Source organism: Panthera onca, chromosome C1, assembly GCF_046562875.1.
Source record: "Panthera onca isolate mPanOnc1 chromosome C1, mPanOnc1 haplotype 2, whole genome shotgun sequence".
NCBI classification, from domain to species: Eukaryota; Metazoa; Chordata; class Mammalia; order Carnivora; family Felidae; genus Panthera; species Panthera onca.
The window spans coordinates 32,803,763-32,824,312 of record NC_138346.1 but is presented as its reverse complement, the minus strand read 5'-3'; the positions used below and the strand labels follow the sequence as shown (position 1 = coordinate 32,824,312).

The following is a 20,550-nucleotide window of genomic DNA, read 5'->3' as shown; positions in this document are numbered from 1 at the left end:
TTCTTTACCTTCCTCAGAGGTTCTTCTTGCTGTTTGTTGTGCAGTGTTGCTGTTTGCTTATTTAGTGCCTTTCCTGTTTTTGTAAGGTCTGTATTCTTCTCATGTATGGCCACTGGAAGCATCTGTTCTGTTAGCTTAATGGTCAGCTGGTATTGACAGATTTACCTTAAACACTTGACAAAAGAAAAGAAGAAAAGTAAAAAGAAAAAAACTCTTGGGGCACTGGGGTGCCTCAGTTGGTATAGCATCAGACTCTTGATCTCAGCTCAGGTCTTGATCCCATGGTCATTAGTTCAAGCCTCAAGACAGGTGCCACACTGGGCATGAAGCCATTTAAAAACAAAACAGAAACAAAAACTCTTCCAGTATTTGTAGACTGGCTTTGCCTTTGGGCCCTCCTTTAACATTTATCTGGGCCTTTTATAAATCCACTTCAGCTTTCACTTCCTACTTGTATGGAGCCAAAAGACCTGTCAGCTGTGAAAGTTTACTCTTCTCCAGTCTTCTCTGAGCATATATCCTGCTCTTTGGCATGTGCATGGCTTTCTTAATAATCCTGGTATATGCAGAAACTTTCAAAAGATCTTATTCCCACATTTATCTCCTCTCCTAACCACTTCCTTCCCAGGCTTCTTAGTCTGTTATTTGCTTGTCTCAAATGTGGTTTCTTGCTCCAGCTGTTGTGGCCAATACCTGTGCCTTTAAATGTTTTCAGCACAAGCTACCCAAGAATGTGTCCTAGGAACACTCTGAGAATGTAGAGTTGTGAAAAATAAAAGAAAGCCTTTTCACCAGTCCTTGATGGGAGCTGCCAGGCAGATTGAGACTCACAACTACAGTTCTTTGAGAATAATGCCTGTATTGCTTCCTAGCACTCTGTAGCAGGAATGTGGACTGCTATTGTCATAGCTGTTGCCTGTCTGGGGTTTGGAGATGGTAGGAAGGTTGTTTAAAATGCCACAGTGCTTACCGCAAAGTAGCAGCTTCTTTCTTCACCAGGCTTTCCCCTGGCTGCTGTAAGTTTTTGACTGTGTTATAGAGTTTTTTGGAAGCTGATTCTGAGTTTGGGCCAGCCCATTACTTGCTTTTGGAGAAGGAGAGAGTCTTGGGATTCCCTACCCCATTTTCAGTGACCATGTGATAACCAGTGGTGATCACGCTTTAATAACACTCCAAAGATGTCAGGTTTCTGTGTTGTCTGCAATGCTGTTGGCTTTTGGCTACCATGCTACTACTGAGCTGGAGAGAAAAGGGAGATGGAAATAACCTTAAGTTAAAACATCACAGGGGCAGCTGGGTAGCTCAGTCCGTTAAGTGTCTGACTTTAGCTCAGCTCATGATCTCTCGTTCCGTGAGTTCGAGCCCCACATCAGGCTCTGTGCTGCAGCTTGGAGCCTGGAGCCTGCTTCAGATTCTGTGTCTCCCTCTCTCTTTACCCATCCCCCGCTCATGCTCTATCTCTCTCAAAAATGAATAAACGTTAATTTTTTTTTTTTTTTTTTAAGCATCACAGACCCCACTGTCCTACTGAGGTTCTGTAGTTTTTGTTGACTAGATACTTCTCAGTGGGCACTGGATTCTGGTTAATTGCCACCATGCTGAAATGATTGATTTTCATTGTTTCATTGGTGTGCATGTGTTAGCATTGTTTTAGAGGAAGAACAATTATCAACAAGGCCCTCACTCCACCATTCTGGAAGTCGTTCTTCTGGAACATTTTGAAAGAAAATAATAATAGGACACATTATAAACATAAAATAAATTTTCAAAGGTATGATAGTGGCATATGTGTAGTCAACAAAATAGACAATGTCCAGAAAAAGTCCCAAGTTCATGTGTGAATCCAGTATATAAGGAGTGAGTGGCATTTCAAATTAGTGGAAAAAAGACATACTTAATGGTTAAACAGAGTGTAAGCATTTTCAAAATTAAATGGAAAAATAAATAAATGGAATTCACTGTTAATACCAAAGTAAATTCTACTTTATTATGATTTAAGAGTTTGGAATCCTACTCGTGGCTTTTTTTTCTTTTTAATGTTTTTTATTTATTTTTGAGAGAGTGAGCGCAAGCAGGGTAGGGACAAAGAGAGAGGGACAGAAGATCTGAAGCAGACTCTGTGCTGACCACAGAGAGAGGATTCGAGGGTTGAACTCATGAGCCGTTAGATCATGACCTGAGCCAAAGTCAATACTGAACCAACTGAGCCACCCAGGCGCCCTGTAAATTCTTTAAATGCAAGGATCGGCGTGCCTGGGTGGCTCAGTCGGTTAAGCATCAGATTCTTGATTTTGGCTCTGGTCATGATCTTGCAGTTTGTGAGTTTGAACCCCGCATCAGGCTCTGCAGTAACAGTGCAGAGCCTCCTTGGGATTCTCTCTTTCTCCCTTTCTGCCCTTCCCATACTCATGCTCACTTGCTTTTGCTCTCTTTCCTTCAAAATAAATAAATACATTTTATTAAAAAATTAAAATAAATGTAAGAATCAAGGTAAAGGCTCAGCATTGACATATGATACTTGGAATAAATTCAAACAAATACCTCAACACTAAGATTGTAAATGATGAGGTTGTAGTTTTGTCACATGGCATTGGGCCTGATGACTTACTTAAAAAAGGATTAGATATTTAGGAGTAAATGGAGTGATGAAAAAGGTGCAGTCTGGCATTGTAGTCTGAGTGGGTGAACACTTAACACACAGTTAGGTTTCCCAGTTCTGTGCATGAAGCTGAGATGGTTGCAAGTTACATAGTTGTACTAGAATTGTTTTGAGACAAAATCTCATGCATACTAAGGAAAATAATGTTTTCTGAAGGAAAAAAACTTTCATGTTTAGACAAAGGAAATCTTACTGGTTTATCTTATATCTATTAATATGTTTTATTTTTTCCACAAAACTTTAAAAAAAATGTTTTTATGTTTATTTATTTTGTGAGAGAGAGCACACACAAGCAGGGGAGAGTCACAGAGAGAGAGAGAGAGAGAGAGAAACCCAAGCAGGCTCCGATCTGTCAGCACAGAGGCTGACATGGGTCTCGATCCCAGAAACTGTAAGATCATGACCTGAGCTGAAACCAAGAGCTAGACTGAGCCACCCAGGCACTCAATCTATAAGAAAGCTTTTTTACCCCTAATATTTAGTTTTCATGTTTGAAACTTCTATAATTACCCATAAGTCAAACTTACATTAGCTCTTCCAGTTTTACCTAGAAATATTGTCACTTTAATGGTTTGTTTCCAAAATCTTTTTTCATCTTTTATTTTTTTTTTAATTTTTAAAATGTTTATTTATTTTTGAGAGAGAGAAAGAGAGATCAAATGTGAATGGGGGAGGGACAGAGAAGGAGAGGGAGACACAGAATCTGAAGCAGGCTCCAGGCTCTGAGCTGTCAGCGCAGAGCCCGATGAAGGGCTCGAACTCACAGACTGCACGATCATGACCTGAGCTGAATTTGGACCTTTGACCAGTTGAGCCACCCAGGTGCCCCTTTTTTCATCTTTTAGTATGAAGTTATGTAAACTTGAGTAATAACTGTAGAATTCTAAGTTTTTAAAGTATCTGAGATTATTTTGTCCATAACATGAAATTAATTAAAAAAAATTTTTAAGTTTTTATTTATTTTGAGAGAGAGAAAAGACATAAGCAAGGGAGGGGCAGAGGGGTGGGGGGAGAATGAGAATCCCAAGCAGGCTGTGCATTGACAGCAGTGAGCCTGATGTGAGGTTCCATCTAATGCACCATGAGATCACAACCTGAGCTGAAGTTGGACACTTAACTGAGCCACCCAGGCGCCCCTGAAATTTATTTTTTAATAATGTAGCTCTGTTTTAATAATTATCTTCCTGTTTTCTTCATCTTCACCCATCTCAAAGAGATTTTTAAAGTATATTTGGGGCACCCAGTTGGCTCAGTCAGTTGAGTTTGATCTTAATTTAGGCTCAGGTTATGATCTCGTGGTTTGTGGGATTGAGCCCCGAGCTGGGTTCTGCACTAATAGTGTGGATCCTGCTTGGGATTCTCTCCCTCTCTCTCTCTGCCCCTCCCCTGCTTTCACATACATGTGTGCTTTCTCAAAGTAAACTTTAAAAAAGGTATATTTGTTAATCTTGATACTATGGAATCATTAAAGCTTCCCTTCCCTTTCTCAAAAAAAAAAGTACTCCAGATATGTTACTTTAAGTTGGTATAAACCTATGTAGTGCTAATCTTTTCATTTTAAACATTTATTCTATTTCTTACATTTAATTTTAATCCTTTATACTGTGACAAAACTTTCATGAATTTCATGTGGGAAAGGAACTTAAATTCATGTATATTACCTTACAAAAACTCTTCCTGCATTATATGATGTGGTTATAATTACCATATCACAGCAGCCATTCAAGGTAGATGTCATCCATATATAATGGTTGAGACACCTGAACCTTGGAAGAGTTAAGAAAATTGCTCAAAGCCACAATGCTTCTAAGAGATAGAGCCAGAAGTAACACCAAGGTTTTTCTACTCCAAAGCTTTTGATCTATTTACTACCCATTGTTTTTATTCCACAAGGGATTTAATAAATATTTGTTGAATGAAGGAATGACAAAGAGACTATGAGAGGTTTCTGTCACTGGAGCTTGTCTAAGGTTTTACATATTCATATATTTATCACAGGCATTCTGTGATGAACCTTTACTATTTTTAATTAGAGACTAAGATTAGGCTTAAGGTTCTACCAGCTCTTGAATTTGTAATTTATATTTTCTCTTTTTATTATTGTGGTGGTTGTTTTGTTTTGTTTTGCAAATCAACCCTTTGACAGAATCTGAACCTGAATCCTTGAAGATATAATTACAGGTGGAGCCAAAGTTGCCTGACAGTTGAAATAAACACTTGAATGTTTACTTTGATTACAGAGTTGCACTGTGAAATTAATCTACTTGCTGAATTTTTCTAGCAAGAAGAAATAGTAAATCATTGTGGTTTTCTGTTCTCTTCCAGCTTTCAGAAGAATTATTAGATAAATGGCTCTCCTACCCAGATTCGCAGCATGTACCCCTCTGCCAGCATATGCTTGGTTTTGCTATGAAGTCTGTTACACAGATGGTGATGGGTAGTACATTTGAAGATGACCAGGAAGTCATTCACTTTCAGAAGAATCATGGCACAGTAAGTCTAGGGCCAAATTTAAAATTATTCTTTCAATCAAATTGGATAGTTGAATAATGTAGACTTTGCCTCTCAAGAAAAAGATGTCACATCCTGTAGTATAGAATTTCCCTTTGGGGCTAAATCAACAATGCAAGCAAAGATAATTGTATTTTTCAAAAATGTAAAAATTACTTTTTTATGATACTGAATTCTAGAATAAAGAGAAAAACTTTAATAGAACTAGACTATGTCCCATATAGAAAGAAATTAAAGCCAGTAGAGCATTAAAATGAAATGAATATGATTTGACGAAAGACTAATTCAGTCTAAAAATGATTTATTTTCTGTTTTTTTCTAGATTCACATATGGAATTTATTTTCTTCTGTATTTTTATCAATTTCAGCATTCATGTGTTTAATCCCAATATTAAATTAATTTATTCAATTCAAATCATACTTAGGTCATTGGCCACATTTTGGGTCTCTGAGAAATTAATTATTCCTTATTTTATTCAAATCTATAAAAACATTTTGGTTAAATAATTGGGATAATGTGTTTAAAACAAAAATCACTAGAGGGGCACCTGGGTCGCTCAGTCGGTTGAGCATCTGACTTCAGCTCAGGTCATGATCTCGCGGTTCATGGGTTCAAGCCCCCATCGGGCTCTGTGCTGACAGCTCAGAGCCTGGAGCCTGCTTCGGATTCTGTGTCTCCCTCTCTCTGCCCCTTCCCCGATCACACTCTGTCTCTTCAAAAGTAAATAAACATTTTTAAAAATTTTTTTAAACAAAAATCACTAGGAACTGTGGTTTGATTCCCTGTTATTTATATGCTTTTTCCCATTAAAATGGTTTAATTTTTATGCCTGATGACTAAAAAATGTATGTTTCTTAGGGCGCCTGGTTCAGTTGGTTGAGCATCCGACCCTTGATTTCACCTCATGTCATGATCCCAGGGTCATGGGATCGAACCCCACATCGGGCTCCATGTTGAGCTTGGAGCATGTTTAGGTTCCTCTCTCTCTCTCTCCCTCTGCCCCTCTCCCCTGCTCGCACTTGCTTTCTCTCTCTCAAAAAGAAAAATATATGTGTATATTATATTTATATTTATATATATATATATATTTGTGTATATATATATACATATATATATATATATATGTATATATATATATACACATACACATTTTTATCAAACATCCACATACTCAGGAGTGTAAAAATAAAAGTAGAAAAATCACTCTAAATTCCACTTCCTGGAGTAAACTAGTTTGTATACCCAGTCAAAATAAATTGATTAAGGAATTCCTAAAATGTTTTCATATTTTAATGAAGAAACAATTTTTGACTTAGTTATTTTTGTCTGATTTTTTTCATATTGACAAGACAACATTTTTTAAAAAATTTTTTTCTTTTAATGTTAATTTATTTTTGATAGAGAGACAGAGCATGAGCACAGGGTGGGCAGAGAGATGGAGACACAGAATTCGAAGCAGGCTCCAGGCTCCGAGCTGCCAGCACAGAGCCTGATGCGGGGCTCAAACCCACGAACTGCAAGATCATGACCTGAGCTTAGGTCAGTATCCCAATGACTGAGCCACCCAGGTACCCCATATAAGACAACAGTTTTTAAGAGACCTCCACTGTTATTTATAGGATGACCTGTTATTTCTAGGATGTTTTCATGCTGATATTTTCTTTTTCTTCCTTTTTCATTCTTTCCTTATAACTTTAAAATAGAAATAATTTAAAACTTACAGAAACTAGTTGCAACTAGTGTAAGGAATTCCCATATATCTTTTACCCAAGTTCACCAGTTGTTTACATTTTGCCCCATTTGCTTTTGTAATTCATTACCTATCTCTTTCGAACCATTACTGAAACCATTTGAGAAAAAAAGTGGACATTTTGTCTTTTTTCCCCCTAAATACTCCAGTCTGTATTTCCTAAACACAAGGATATTCTCTTATATAGCAACAACATAGTTTTCAAACTTGGGAAATTGAACATTCATACAATACTGTTCTCCACAGCCCATATTCAAATTTCTTTTTTTTTTTTTTTATGTTTATTTATTTTTGAGAGAGAGAGAGAGTGTGTGAGCTAGGAGAGGGGCAGAGAGAGAGGGAGACACAGAATCCGAAGCAGGGTCCAGGCTCTGAGCTGTCAGCACAGAGCCCGATGTGGGGTAGAACCCACGAACTGTGAGATCATGACCTGACCCAAAGTCAGACACTTAACCACCCAGGTGCCCCTCAAATTTCTTAACTTTCAGTGGCCAGACCTCTTTTTTTATTTAAAAAAAAAAATTTTTTTTTTTTTTAACGTTTATTTATTTTTGAGACAGAGAGAGACAGAGCATGAACGGGGGAGGGACAGAGAGAGAGGGAGACACAGAACTGGAAGCAGGCTCCAGGCTCTGAGCCATCAGCCCAGAGCCCAACGCGGGGCTCGAAATCACGGTCCGTGAGATCGTGACCTGAGCTGAAGTCAGACGCTCAACCGACTGAGCTACCCAGGCGCCCCGTGGCCAGAGCTCTGTAATGTGGAATAGTTCCTCACCTTTTCTTTGTTTTTTGACATTACATTTTTTTATTTTACTTAATTATTTTTTTAATATTTATTTATTTTTGAGAGAGAGAGAATGAGAGTGAGTGCAATCAAGGAAAGGGCAGAGAGACAGAGAGAGACAGAGAATCCCAAGCTGGCTCCAGGCTCCACACTGACAGCATAGAGCCCAGCATGGGGCTCAAACCCATGAACTGTGAGATCATGACCTGAGCTGAAATTAAGACTTTAATTAACCGACTGAGCCACCCAGGAGCCCCAACGAACTTTGACTTCTTAATTGTAATTAGTTTTAAAGTGCCTTGACTGAAATTATTAAAATATATTTGAACTCTATCTTCAGAGACTCTGGAGTGAATGACTGGCCCACTTTTATTTAAAAAAACAAAATTTTTTTTTTATGTGTATATTTATTTTGAGAGAGAGGGAGAGGCAGAGAGTGAGAGGATCCCAAACAGGCTCCGCATTGTCAGCACAGAGCCGGATGCAGGGTTCAAACTCATAAACCGTGAGATCATGACCTGAGCCAAGATCCAGAGTTGCATGCTTAACTGACTAGGCCACCCAGGCGCCCCGATTAGCCCAATTTTAAAAGGGAGAGCTTAATTATCAGATCTGTTGGTAAGATACGAAATCCTCAATTATTAGCTTAGATTGCATGTCATTCTTTAGAAAATGTACTTTATTAAGATAATAGGTATGTTTTTCTATTTTCAGGTTTGGTCTGAAATTGGAAAAGGCTTTTTAGATGGATCACTTGATAAAAGTATAACTCGGAAAAAACAATATGAAGATGGTAAGTTTTACTACTCTTAAATTATAGTAAGGACAAAAGGATATGTGCCCCAATTTTAATAAGGTTGTCTCTGAATCATGAGATTATAGGTCATTTATATTTTCTCTCTTTATATTTTTCTCCTGTGTTTCCTGTATTTAAGGTTTTTCTTTAACAAAAGAGGAAAAAGCAGTGAATCAGTAAACAAAGCTCTAGTATTCACTGTAGAATGAGGTTGGTATAGCCTATAGGAAAATGTAAGGTACAGTCCTGGGAAAGCAATTTGATAATACATATTAAAGTCATAAATAATAAATGAAATTATCTAAAAGAAGAAAAAAATCATGAATATTTTTTTGTAGTGCTTTGTAGTGCTAAGGAGAAAACAAGAAGCAATCTAGATGTCCAACAATGTAGGAATTACTAAGGAAATATTATCAACTTAAATGTTGTATAGATTTTTGTAAAAAATGTAGCTATGTAAAAAGTCTTGCTATTATAACGTTGAGTAAAAATATTTTCAAAATTGTTGGGCATTGGTTATAACTTTATAAAATTTGCACAGGAAAATAACAATTTTAATTTATGAAAGCTGCACAAAATTATTCTCCCTTTTATTTTCTGTCAGTAATTTTATGATTGTAATACTTAAAAAAATTTTTTTTAATGTTTACTTATCTTTGAGAGACAGACAGAGCACGAGCAGGGGAGGGGCAGAGCGAGAGGGAGACACAGAATCTGAAGCAGGCTCCAGGCTCTGAGCTGTCAGTACAGAGCCTGATGCAGGGTTTGAACTCACAAACTGTGAGATCATGACCTGAGCCGAAGCTGGACGCTCAACCGACTGAGCCACCCAGGTGCCCCTGTGATTGTAATACTTTAATGCCTTTATTTTCAGCTGCTTTGGTTCTTTTTTTGAAAGTAGGGTAAATTAAAGTACATGGGCTGTATTGAAAAAATGGATTATTTTCCATATATAATAGTGTTGCTTCCCAGTAGTCTCTTCCTACCTTCTCTTTCTTTCTTTTATTTCTAAAGATTTTATTTTTTAAGCAATCTCTACACCCAACATGGGGCTTGAACTCATAACCCTGAGATCAAGAGTCCCACGCTCCGCTGACTGAGCCAGCTAAGTGCCTCTCTTCCTTCATTCTTTTCAACAAATGTTATTGAGGCATTATTTTGTGTGAAGGAGACAAAAATCCCTGCCCTCATGGGGCTTACCATTCTAGTGATTCCTTTGAGGTCCAATGTAAGCCCCCAAAAGCCAATTTAACAGACATATTTTCTATACTCTGGTTTTCAGTATCATTGTGATTATCTTGATGGATGCATTAGGATTCATACCCTTTAATAAAAAAAGTATTTCACAAATATTGGTTCAATTTATACAAAATTAAAATAATTTACATTCTTTGATTCTAAATAAAAGTAGGTTGTCTAACATGATGCGTTACTTGGGTTGTAACATTGGCATAAATAAAATTTGAGCTTTTATTGAAAATGAGTCTGTGTTGGTTTATGTGACTGGGATCCCATGGCTGGATCAGTGCATCCTTTGTTCAAGTGAGTAATTTCCAACCTGGTCTATACATTAAAATCACTTTGGGAACTTAAGACAAAAAAGTGAAGATCAGGCCCTACCCTAAGCCAGTTTATTTGGAGTCTGAGAGAGAGGTGCCCTGGGCATCAGATATTTTTATGAAAGCTTTCTGGGTTAGTTTGATGTACCTGTAGGTTTGAGAACGTACAGAAATAGTTCCCAAACTTTGCTAAACATTGAATCTTTAAAAAAATATAAGGGGTGCTGGCTCAGTCGGCAGAGATATGGCTCTTGATCTTGAGGTCATGAGTTCCAGCCCCACACTGTGTGTAGAGATCACTAAAAACAAACAAACAACTATTTAAAAAAAAAAAATTTATATACATATCTATATATATATATATATATATATATATAATATACATAGAAGCCAGGCTTCCATTCCTAAACATTCGGATTTAATTGGTATGAGGTGTGACTTGTACTTTACGATTTTTTAGAAAAAGCTTCCTAGGTGATTCTTATCTGTAGCAAAGTTGGGAACCATTGCAGTACAGTATTAATAATTTCTCATATTAATCACTAATGTGTTACATTCATGTCACTCTATAACTATTTACTGAGTATCTGTAATATTCTGGTATGATTTTGGTGCTGGAAAGATGTCCATGAACAGAACAAACAATTCCTGTCCTTGTGGCTCCACATTCTAGTGGGAAGAGGCAGCAAATTATTTTATTTCATTTTATTTTATTTTACTTTATTTTATTTTATTTTACTTTATGTATTTAAAAAATTTTTCTTTTAACGTTTATTTATTTTTGAGAGAGAGCGGGGCAGGGTCAGGGAGAGAGGGAGACACAGAATCTGAACCAGTCTGCAGGCTCCACGCTGTCAACACAGATCCCGATGCAGGGCTTGAACTCACGAACCGTGAGTGAGGTCATGACTTGAACTGAAGTTCAGATGCTTAACTGACTGAGCCACCCAGGCGCCCCCAATAATTTTAAATAAGTAAACCGAATAGTGTGTTAAAAGATGAAAAGTGCTATGGAGACAATTAAATCAGGAGGGGGAATAGGGCGTGCCAGGGATGAGAAGGTTGCAATTTTGAATAGGGTTAGTTATTAGGAAAGGCCTCACTGAGATTAGGTAACTTATGAGCTAACACTGGAAACCAGGCAATGCAGATCATGTGAATATCTCCATATCCAAAGGAAGGAGATTCCATGTAGATGGAAAGTAATTACAAAGTCCTTGAGGTGGGATTCTGGTTTATTTGGCGTACAGGGAACTTTGTGGCTGGAGAGGAGACAGTCAGAAAAGGAATAGAAGGAGATGAGACCGGAAAGATTGGGGAGAGGGACAGGTTTTGTCAGAGTTATAGATCATTGTAAACTAGGTTGTTACTATGAGATAGGAAGCCACTGGAAGGTTTTGAACAGTTATAATCTGAGTTATGTTTGCTTTTTTTCCTTAAAGATCTTATTTTATTTTATTTTATTGAAGATCTTACTTTATTTTACTATTTCTTAATGTTTATTTATTTTGAGAGAGAGAGAAAGAGAGAGAATCCCAAGCAGGCTCTGCACTGTCAGCACAGAGCCTAATGTGAGGCTCATTCCCATGAACCATGAGATTATGACCTGAGCTGAAATTAAGAGTCAGACAGTTAACCAACTGAGCCACCCAGGGGCACCCAAAGATTTTATTTTAAGTAATCTCCACATCCAACGGGGAGCTTGAGTTTATAACTCTAAAATCAAGAGTTGCATGCTCTACCACCTAAGCCAGCCAGTCACCCCAATCTGGGTTATGTTTTTAAAGGGTCATTCTGGCTGCTGTGATGGATTATAGGCACCTAGAGCAGAAGCAGAGACTAATTCAGGGGCTATTGCAATGAAACAGGCAAGAGAAATAATGTGGATTGGACTAGGTGGCAGGCAACAGAAAATATAGAATTAAAAAAAATAGTAAGGGAGAATAATTCTGTATTTTGGAGATAGAACAGCAACATTAACTGACAGATTAGTTGTGTGGTATAAGAGAGAAGGTGACACCAAGGTTTTAGGCCTGAGTAGTTGGAGAATGAAGTAGTTGGAGAATGAAGGAGAGGGGGCAGACTGTAGGACGATCGAGTTTTGGTGGAGAAAAATCAAGAGTTCATTTGTGTATATGTTATGTTTAATATGCTTCAGACATCTAAGTGGAGAGGTTAATAAGTTGGTTGTTAGATACGTGAGTCTGGAGTTAAGGGGAAAGAGTTCCTGACTATAAATATAAATTTGGGAGTGTTCAGTCAATAGCTTGTATTTAAAGCCTTGAGACTAGTGACCATCAAGGTAAAGAATGTAATAGTAAAAGAGAAGAGGTCCAAAAACTCAGTCCTGACCTTGGACATTATATCATTAAGAAATTCAAGAGAAGGAATCAACAAAAGGAGACAGAATGAGCAGGCAGCAAGGTAGGGTAAGTATGGAGTCCAGGAGAACATTGGAACCCCAAGATTCAAATGAAAATTTTACACCTGGAGGCTATGTGATCAACATCATCAAATCCTGTGATGGGTCAAGTAAGATGGAGACTGAGCAATGACTTCGGGATAATTTTGACTGTTGGATATCAGTTATTTATTCTGTATCCTTCTGGTTTCATAAATCTACTTTTCTGATTATTTTACATCTGTTTCTGTTCCTAAATGCCTGATGTGGGAGAGGAATGGAGTTAAAAAGACAGAATTTAGAAGGAAAGTAGGTAATATCATAGGAGAGGTTTATGTGTGTGGAGGCCTCCCAGGTGCTGGTATTAGTTCTACTTCTTGATGTAGGTGGTGCTGTTATGGGTGTTTGCTTTATAATTATTCCTTAAATTGTACCTACATGCTTTAAACAGCTTTTTATATGTAAAATTTAGCAAAAAAGAAGGAAAAGAAAGTTCATGAATTTAAGCATAAATTAGCTTTTTAAAAATTGCCGGTTACACCTCTTTTACTTTTGCAAGCTTTGTTCTGCACATAGCAACAGTGTACAAAAATATTAAAAAATGTTCAGTCTTTACAAATGTTTATATTCTAAATTTTTTTTGGATTTCTTCTCTAAGCTCTTATGCAACTGGAATATATCTTAAAGAAAATCATAAAAGAACGAAAAGGAAGGAACTTCAGTCAACATATTTTCATTGACTCCTTAGTACAAGGGAACCTCAATGACCAGCAGGTGATGTAATTGTTCAGTGTTTATCAAATAAATGATAATCACACATGTATAGTGTGTTTTTTATTCACTTTAATCCAGATTCCCTCCTAAAATTTAGTGGCTTCTCTTTTATTGTACATCATCTATAAATAGTATAGGTATTTTAGTCTCATGTTAGTACAGGTATTTAGATCTTTGAATCAGCTGTATATTAATTAATATTGAGTAAGCAAATACTGAATCAAAATTCTTCTATCATAAAAGAGGAGGACTTGTATAAGTCTTTTTTTTTTTAAGTTTATTTTTGAGAGAGAGAGAAGAGCACAAGTAGAGGAGGGGCAGAGAGAGAGGAAGACACAGAATCCAAATCAGGCTCCAGGCCACGAGCTGTCAGCACATAGCCTGATGCGGGGCTCGAACTCATGGTCTGTGAGGTCATGACCTGAGCTGAAGTTGGATACCCAACCAACTGAGCCACACAGGTGCCCCCGTGGACTTATAGAAGTCTTTATCAGCCAAGCTGCTCTACCTAAATGACTAGATATAGCAGCTTGGCTTGTTCCCAGGGTGCCTCTGTTACCCCCAGCATACCACTGTGTGATGTTGTCAGGCAAAGAACAAGAGTCCACACCTGTTCTTTATAGGAATCTTCTGCCCACAATATGCATGCAAATTTCAGAGATAGAATGGTTTGCTGGGTATGTGTATGGGTGCAGAAATTGAATAAGGCTCCAAGGACAATGGCAGCTTCTTCTCCATTGTTCTTGAGGCTTTGCTGCTGCATCGGGCCAAGCCAGAAAGATAGGATTGAGCCAGTGATATTTGCAAAAAGCATATCATGAGCCAGTGATATTACTGATAAATGTTTATTGCATCAAAAAATCAATACAGTATTTAGATTGGTTTTTACATTAGACTTTTTTTAAGTGAAAACATTGTAAAGAAATAATAGACTTTTTTTCCTTTCCTTGACCCTAATTCTATACTACACATTATTTTAATAGGATCTAATAGAGGCCACCTTAAACATTTTACACTTTCTAAACTTAGTTTTCTTTCCTAGATCCTTGAAGACAGTATGATATTTTCTCTGGCCAGTTGCATAATAACTGCAAAATGTAAGTATAAACTGATTTTTTTTGAGAGATATTATAAAATACATAGGGATAAAACAAAAGAAACATTGTTTGCAAGACTTCTTTATAATTTCCTCTTTTCTTCTTTATTCTTGTTTAAAAGGCTTGATTCACACAGCTGCCTTTTTTTTTTTTTTTAACCCCAGGTGCTCTATGCCACCTCTGAACATTGCCATAAATTTCTTGACACAGTTTATGGATTGTGAATTCTAGTTAGTGCCTTTAAAATGAACTGCTATTGACACTTTCCAACCAGAGCAGTGAGATTTTCAATTTCCTGCTGCGGCTTTTCTCTTTGACTCCAATCCAGTTTGCTCTTATTAAGGTCTACCAACAGAGGATATAGGCCACAGAGATCACAATTTAAAAGAACTCCTCTCTTGGTAGAATTGAAGGTGATTTTTACTTAAAATTCTAAAATGTGTGATATGTTTCTATGTTTCCTTACTGTATTTTAGTTTAGCAGAGTAACATTAATTCATATGGTGTTTATAAAAATCTGTGTATGTTTCAAAAAATATACTAGTATAAAATGTTAAAGGAAATACTAAAATAACAGTGTGAAATAGAAAAAAAATTATTCATTTGAAGGATTTCACTTACAACTTTGTTTAAAAACAATGATTCAAAATGTAAACTTCCCATACATTTTTCTTCCTTATAAAATTTTTGACATCTAGAGTTGTGGAATTTAGGTCAAATGTGTCAAAAATAATGTATTGAACTTTTTTTAGAAGTACTTAACTTGTTTTAAAAATTTACTGCATTAGGGGCACCTGGGTGGCTTAGTCGGTTAAGCATCTGACCTCAGGCCATGATCTCAGGGTTCCTGGGTTCCAGCCTGAGCCCTACATCCTGAGCCCCCCTGGGGCTCTCTGCCCTCAGCATGGAGCCTGCTTTGGATCCTCTGCCCCTCCCCCCTCCCTGCCTCTCCCTTTCTCTCTTCCCTTCTGTTCATGAGTTCTCTCTCTCTACTCACACTTTCTCTCAAAACTAAAAATAAACATTAAAAAAATTTACTATATTAAAATATATCTTTGCTAAAGACCTTCAAAAAAATCTAAATTGGTTGTTCTCCGGATACAGAACACAATAAGTGACCATTTCCAAAGTCAAGTTAATGTTTTAATGGTATTGCAGTTTTTAGGGGGGATTTTAGCCTATCACTCACTGTTTCTTTGCACATGGGTTGGTTATTTTTTAAGGTATCTCTAAAGTTTTTGAGAGTCAAGATAGTAGGAAACTTTAAAGTCCTTCCTCTACTACTAATTAGCTTTGAGCAAGATACTTGCTTTACATTTTTCCCTTTTCTAAAATAAGAGTTTAGCTCTAGATGACCTCCTAGGTATCTCTCAAATATACAGTTGTGTCTTTGGTTCAGTATCATAATTAAAGAACATTCAGTGACTTAAAATCTTACATTTAAGTTGTGTTCAGTCATACTTTTTGATGGAGTTCTACAAAAGAACCAATGTTTGAGATTATTAAGCTTATATAATTATATTTTAAGTGATGATACAGTAAGGTGGGGTATATGAGTACCTACTGTGTGCATATCCTTGTACTCTTTTAGTGTTGTATATTACTATATATTGTAAAATTGCGTACATATTATGCACTGTCTGTACAAGTTTTCATGTCACTTGTGAAATACAAATTCTGTAGTTCACTCAAAAACCCTAATAAAGAAGTTTTTGTAGGAAAAAGCTAAGGACAGGCAGTTACTCATGTGCCTTTTATAAACTCTGGATGTGAGTAAAAAAAAAAATAATTGAGTACCAGGCAGCTATAAATTTTAATGGTAATAACACTTAGAAAGTGAATTATGTCCTTTCCAGGAATCGGAATTGAATAATATGTGAATAAAGCAAACATTTAAAAAAAAGTAACTTTGAAACAAATTTAAGACAGCCCTTAGTTCAAGAAAGAGATAATTAATAAGTGGAGGTAGAAACTACTTAATGCATTTTTTAAAGTACTTGACATAGAAAAAGTAGTATAGATAGAGTCATCTCAAGCATAATCTAGGGCAAAAGGTACTATGTATCTGAATGGTTCCATTCTCTGAATAGTTTGCAATCCCAGTGGATTTCTAAAGGAAATATAACTACTCTTATTACCTCTGTTTTACGTTCATCATGTAATTTTCTTATCTTCTCATTTTCTCAGTGAATAATCTATAAACCATTTTAAGCAAAAATAAGTCCATAAGTTTAATAATCTTCCAATCTTGGTGTTCATCAAAATAATTGTTATTTGTTGGAAGTATAGATGTGTGGACTCTCCTAAACCTGTTGAATCAGAATCTGCGAAATGTGGGGTTGTGCTATCAATCAATTCCCAGGCGGTTTTTGAGAACCTTGAGAACCAACCACTGTCCTAAGCAATAACTGGTACCAATTCTTGAGCCATTGTATCTACCATTACAAGTAAAAATTTAGAGTATTGATTTATAGGTAAATCTCCTGCTACTTTGATTTGTATGAATCATTTCATTAGGGTTCCTGAGTGAACTGATAAATCAGTATTTTTATTACACAAAATTGGATGAACCAGACAGTCCGTTACAGTTGTCAGCATTTAACACTCCTTCAGATGTGAAGTTTATTTATTATCATTACTATTTTTACTTAAGTTAAAATGCATTTTTGGCTTCAGTTACTTGCCAGTTTTTAAGAAAGAAATTTTCCAGATTGTACTATCTCTTTAGGAATGTTCTATAAATATTTGTGTTCTGTTCAATGAAGTACAAATCCTGTGAATAATCTTGTTTTATTTTTTGGTAGCATTTAGGTATCTTGCCTATCAGAAAAAAAGGAAAATACAGGAACAAAATAATAATAGTACCCAAACTATGAGTTAGCTATTTTCATTGTTATTAATATAAATTTTTACTTAGTGTGCACCTGGGCAATCTGTTTTTTAACCACCTCTGAAGAGGTTCAGAAAAAACTTTATGAAGAGATAGACCAAGTTTTGGGGAAGGATCCCATTACTCCAGAGAAAATTGAGCAGCTCAGGTAAGAATACAATAAAAAGAAGAAGAGATGATTAAAAGGTAAATTTGAATTGGTTTAACTATCTTTTTTTTTTAATTTTTTAATTTTTTTAATGTTTATTATTTTTGAGAGAGAGAGTGTGTGAGTGTAAGCTGAGAAGGGGCACAGAGAGAGGGAGACACAGAATCTGAAGCAGGCTCCAGGCTCTGAGCTGTCAGCACAAGGCAACGCAGAGCTTGAACTCACGAACTTCTTATTCTCACTAATAAGTTTAACCAGCTTATTTAAAGCTAATGATAATATCTGGGAAAGGTATATATTTTTATAGGACTTAGATAATTTAATTTGCTCTTTAAAATCATAAGATAGGGGTGCCTGGGTGGCTCAGTCGAGCATCCAACTTTTGATTTTGGCTCAACACTCGGTGTGGAGCCCACTTGTGATTCTCTTTCTTTCCCTTTGTCTCTCTCCCCCGCTCACACTCTCTCTCTTAAATAAAACAAAAATAAAAACCATAAGGTAGTTCTGGGAAACCTTTACATTAAACTGTATAAAATAGTATCATTGATGTTCAAATAAGTGGAACCTTAGTGATGGGAATGCAAAATGGTACAGTCCTGTTGGAAAACAATGTGGCAGTTAAACATACACTTAACCATATAGCCCCAAAATTCTCCAAGGCATTTACCCAAGAGAAATGAAAAAATATGTCCACACAGAGAACTTTATGCCAATTTAACAGCAATATTATTCATGATAGCAAAAAGTAGAAGCAGTCCAGATGTTGATCAACTGGTGAATAGACAAATTGTGTTATCTTGAAATATTACCAAGTAGTAAAAAAAAAATATGATACTATATATACAACAATGTGGATAAATGTCATTCTATTAAGTGAAAGAAGTCAAACACATACAATGTGCATACAATATGATTTCATTAAGGTGAAATTCTAGGAAAAGGAAAAAAACTGTAGTGATAGAAAGTAGATCAGTGGTTGTCTGGGGCCAGGAATAGGGAGGGGATCAACTAGGAGGGAGAATGAGAAAAGTGTTTAGGGTGAGGGAACTGTTCTGTATTTTGCTTGTGGTTGTGGTTAGACAGTTATACACAATGACTAAAGTTCATTAAATTGTACAGGTGAGATAGATGAATTTTTATATGTAAATAATACCTTAATTAAAAAGATTAAAAAAAATTTTTTTAATGTTTATTTATTTTTGAGAGAGACAGAGACAGAATGTGAGTGGGTTAGGGGCAGAGAGAGAGGGAGACACAGAAACAGAAGCAGTCTCCAGGCTCTGAGCTGTCAGCATAGAGCCCAACGCGGGCTCGAACTCATGAACTGTGAGATCATGACCTGAGCCAAAGTCGGTCGCTCAACTGACTGAGCCACCCACGCGCCCCTAAAAAGATTTTTTTTTAATAACAACTGTGACTGCTTGAGGTGTTGAAGTCTGAGTCTGGATAGCAGGTGACCAACCCTACCTTTGTATTTATCTCTTTTAACTATAGAAAAGAAGATAGGGAGACTTATCTTAGAAATTCCTCAAAATGTTGGAAGTTTTATTCATTACCTTAAATTTAACCCTTTCATTTTATTTTTTTAAATTTTTTAATGTTTATTTATTTCTGAGGGAGTAAGAGAGAGAGTGTAAGGGGAGAAGGGGCAGAGAGAGGGGGAGACCCAGAATCCAAAGGAGGCTCCAGGCTCTGAGCTGTCGGCCCAGAGCCCAATGTGGGGCTCGAACTCACGAACCATGAGATCATGACCTGAGCTGAAGTCACACACTTAACTTACTGAGCCATCTAGGCTCCTCATAACCTTTCATTTTGAAAGTAATACATAATTGTCTTTTGAAGTTTTTATAATACAGAAGTGTATGAAGTAGAAGGTGAAGGTTTTTTGTAAGTGTACCCTTAAGAGATAACAATTGTTAACTATTTTTACTATTTTTCCAGCTTTTTCTGTGCATATATACATATATATTTAAAATAAAAAATTTCAAAATATTTTAAAATATAAAAATATAAATCTTCTGTAAATTTAATTTTTTCTCTAAATATTTTATGGACTGTTTTTATATATGTATAACTCCACCACATCCAATCAGTTATTAGGTTTGTTGTTTGTACTTTCCAAACACATTATAGTTGGAAGTTTGATTTTAATTCTTTTCATCGCCCCCACTCTATTCAGACCACCATCAACTTGCGTGGGATATTTCAACAGCCTTGGATCTTGGTCCCCTCCAGTCCATTTTCCAAATTGCTACTGGAGGCTGTGACTACACACTGTAAACACTGGGTGCTTTAAACATACAGATAACCTAGGACCAATTCCATACCAACAATCTCCAGGCATCAGTTTTCAAAAGCTCCTCAGATAATTCTAATGTTGAGAATTACTGTGCTAGTGATTTTTCTATACCTAGGGAGTCAGCATCTGGGCAGATGACTCCCTAATTTAAAAGCCTTCAGTGACTTCTGGTTGCCCCTAAGATAACATTTAAACTCACCAGTGTAGCTTATGAGGCATTCCAAGAGCTGGGCTTTGTATTCTTCTCCCATCTTTTCTCTTTTTATTTGTACCTTTTCATATCTAGGATTTAGATATACTAAAATTCTTTTGTTTCTGCAAAGCTGCAGTAGTCTTTCTTATCTTCTGGCTTTTGCAGACTACTCTTTTGTCTAGATTCTCTCTTCCTTTGTCTTCTAGCTAACGCCTTTTTTTTTTTTTTTTTTTTTTTTTCCCCAGCAGGTCTCAGCCTAAAATGCTTATTTCTCTGCAAAGTCCTTTCTTTAGTTAGGTGCTCCTGCTATGCCATGTGTTACCCAAATCCCTGAACTTCCTTTATCATAACCATTAGTATGCTTTTTAAATTGTCATCCTTGATGTCCCTACCACCTTCTCTTTCCCTACCAACTAGACTTTGAGTCCCTTTGTGGGTATCTGTCTTGTTCACTGTTGTAGTTCAGTATCTAACATGGTGCTTCTAATGTAGTAGGTACCTAATAAATACTTGTTCAAAGAGGAAAGGAAGGATTTGCCTCCTTTGTTTTTGTTGTTTTTAGATATTATAAACAGCCAACTTTCCTACACTTGTATTTTTGTTAATATTTCCAATTGTTTCTATTAATAAAGTCCTAGAAGTGAGATTATTATTGAAGGATATATACAGTAACTTAGTATTTACGATA

General features: G+C 36.4%; 1 protein-coding gene across 4 annotated transcripts in view; it reads left to right on the top strand.

Annotated features, from left to right (window-relative positions):
• CYP20A1 (cytochrome P450 family 20 subfamily A member 1) overlaps positions 1 to 20,550 on the top strand; it is a 79,571-nt gene that overhangs the window by 32,010 nt on the left and 27,011 nt on the right. For 3 of the 4 annotated variants that reach the window (XM_060623017.3, XM_060623018.3, XM_060623019.3), the window contains 5 exons: positions 4,985 to 5,152; positions 8,420 to 8,498; positions 13,120 to 13,235; positions 14,278 to 14,332; positions 17,250 to 17,370. In XM_060623017.3, coding sequence (XP_060479000.1) covers positions 4,985 to 5,152; positions 8,420 to 8,498; positions 13,120 to 13,235; positions 14,278 to 14,332; positions 17,250 to 17,370 — 539 coding nt within the window. Of the gene's footprint in view, positions 1 to 4,984; positions 5,153 to 6,579; positions 6,711 to 8,419; positions 8,499 to 13,119; positions 13,236 to 14,277; positions 14,333 to 17,249; positions 17,371 to 20,550 lie in introns of those variants that run through there. The other variant, XM_060623020.3, reaches the window with a different exon arrangement.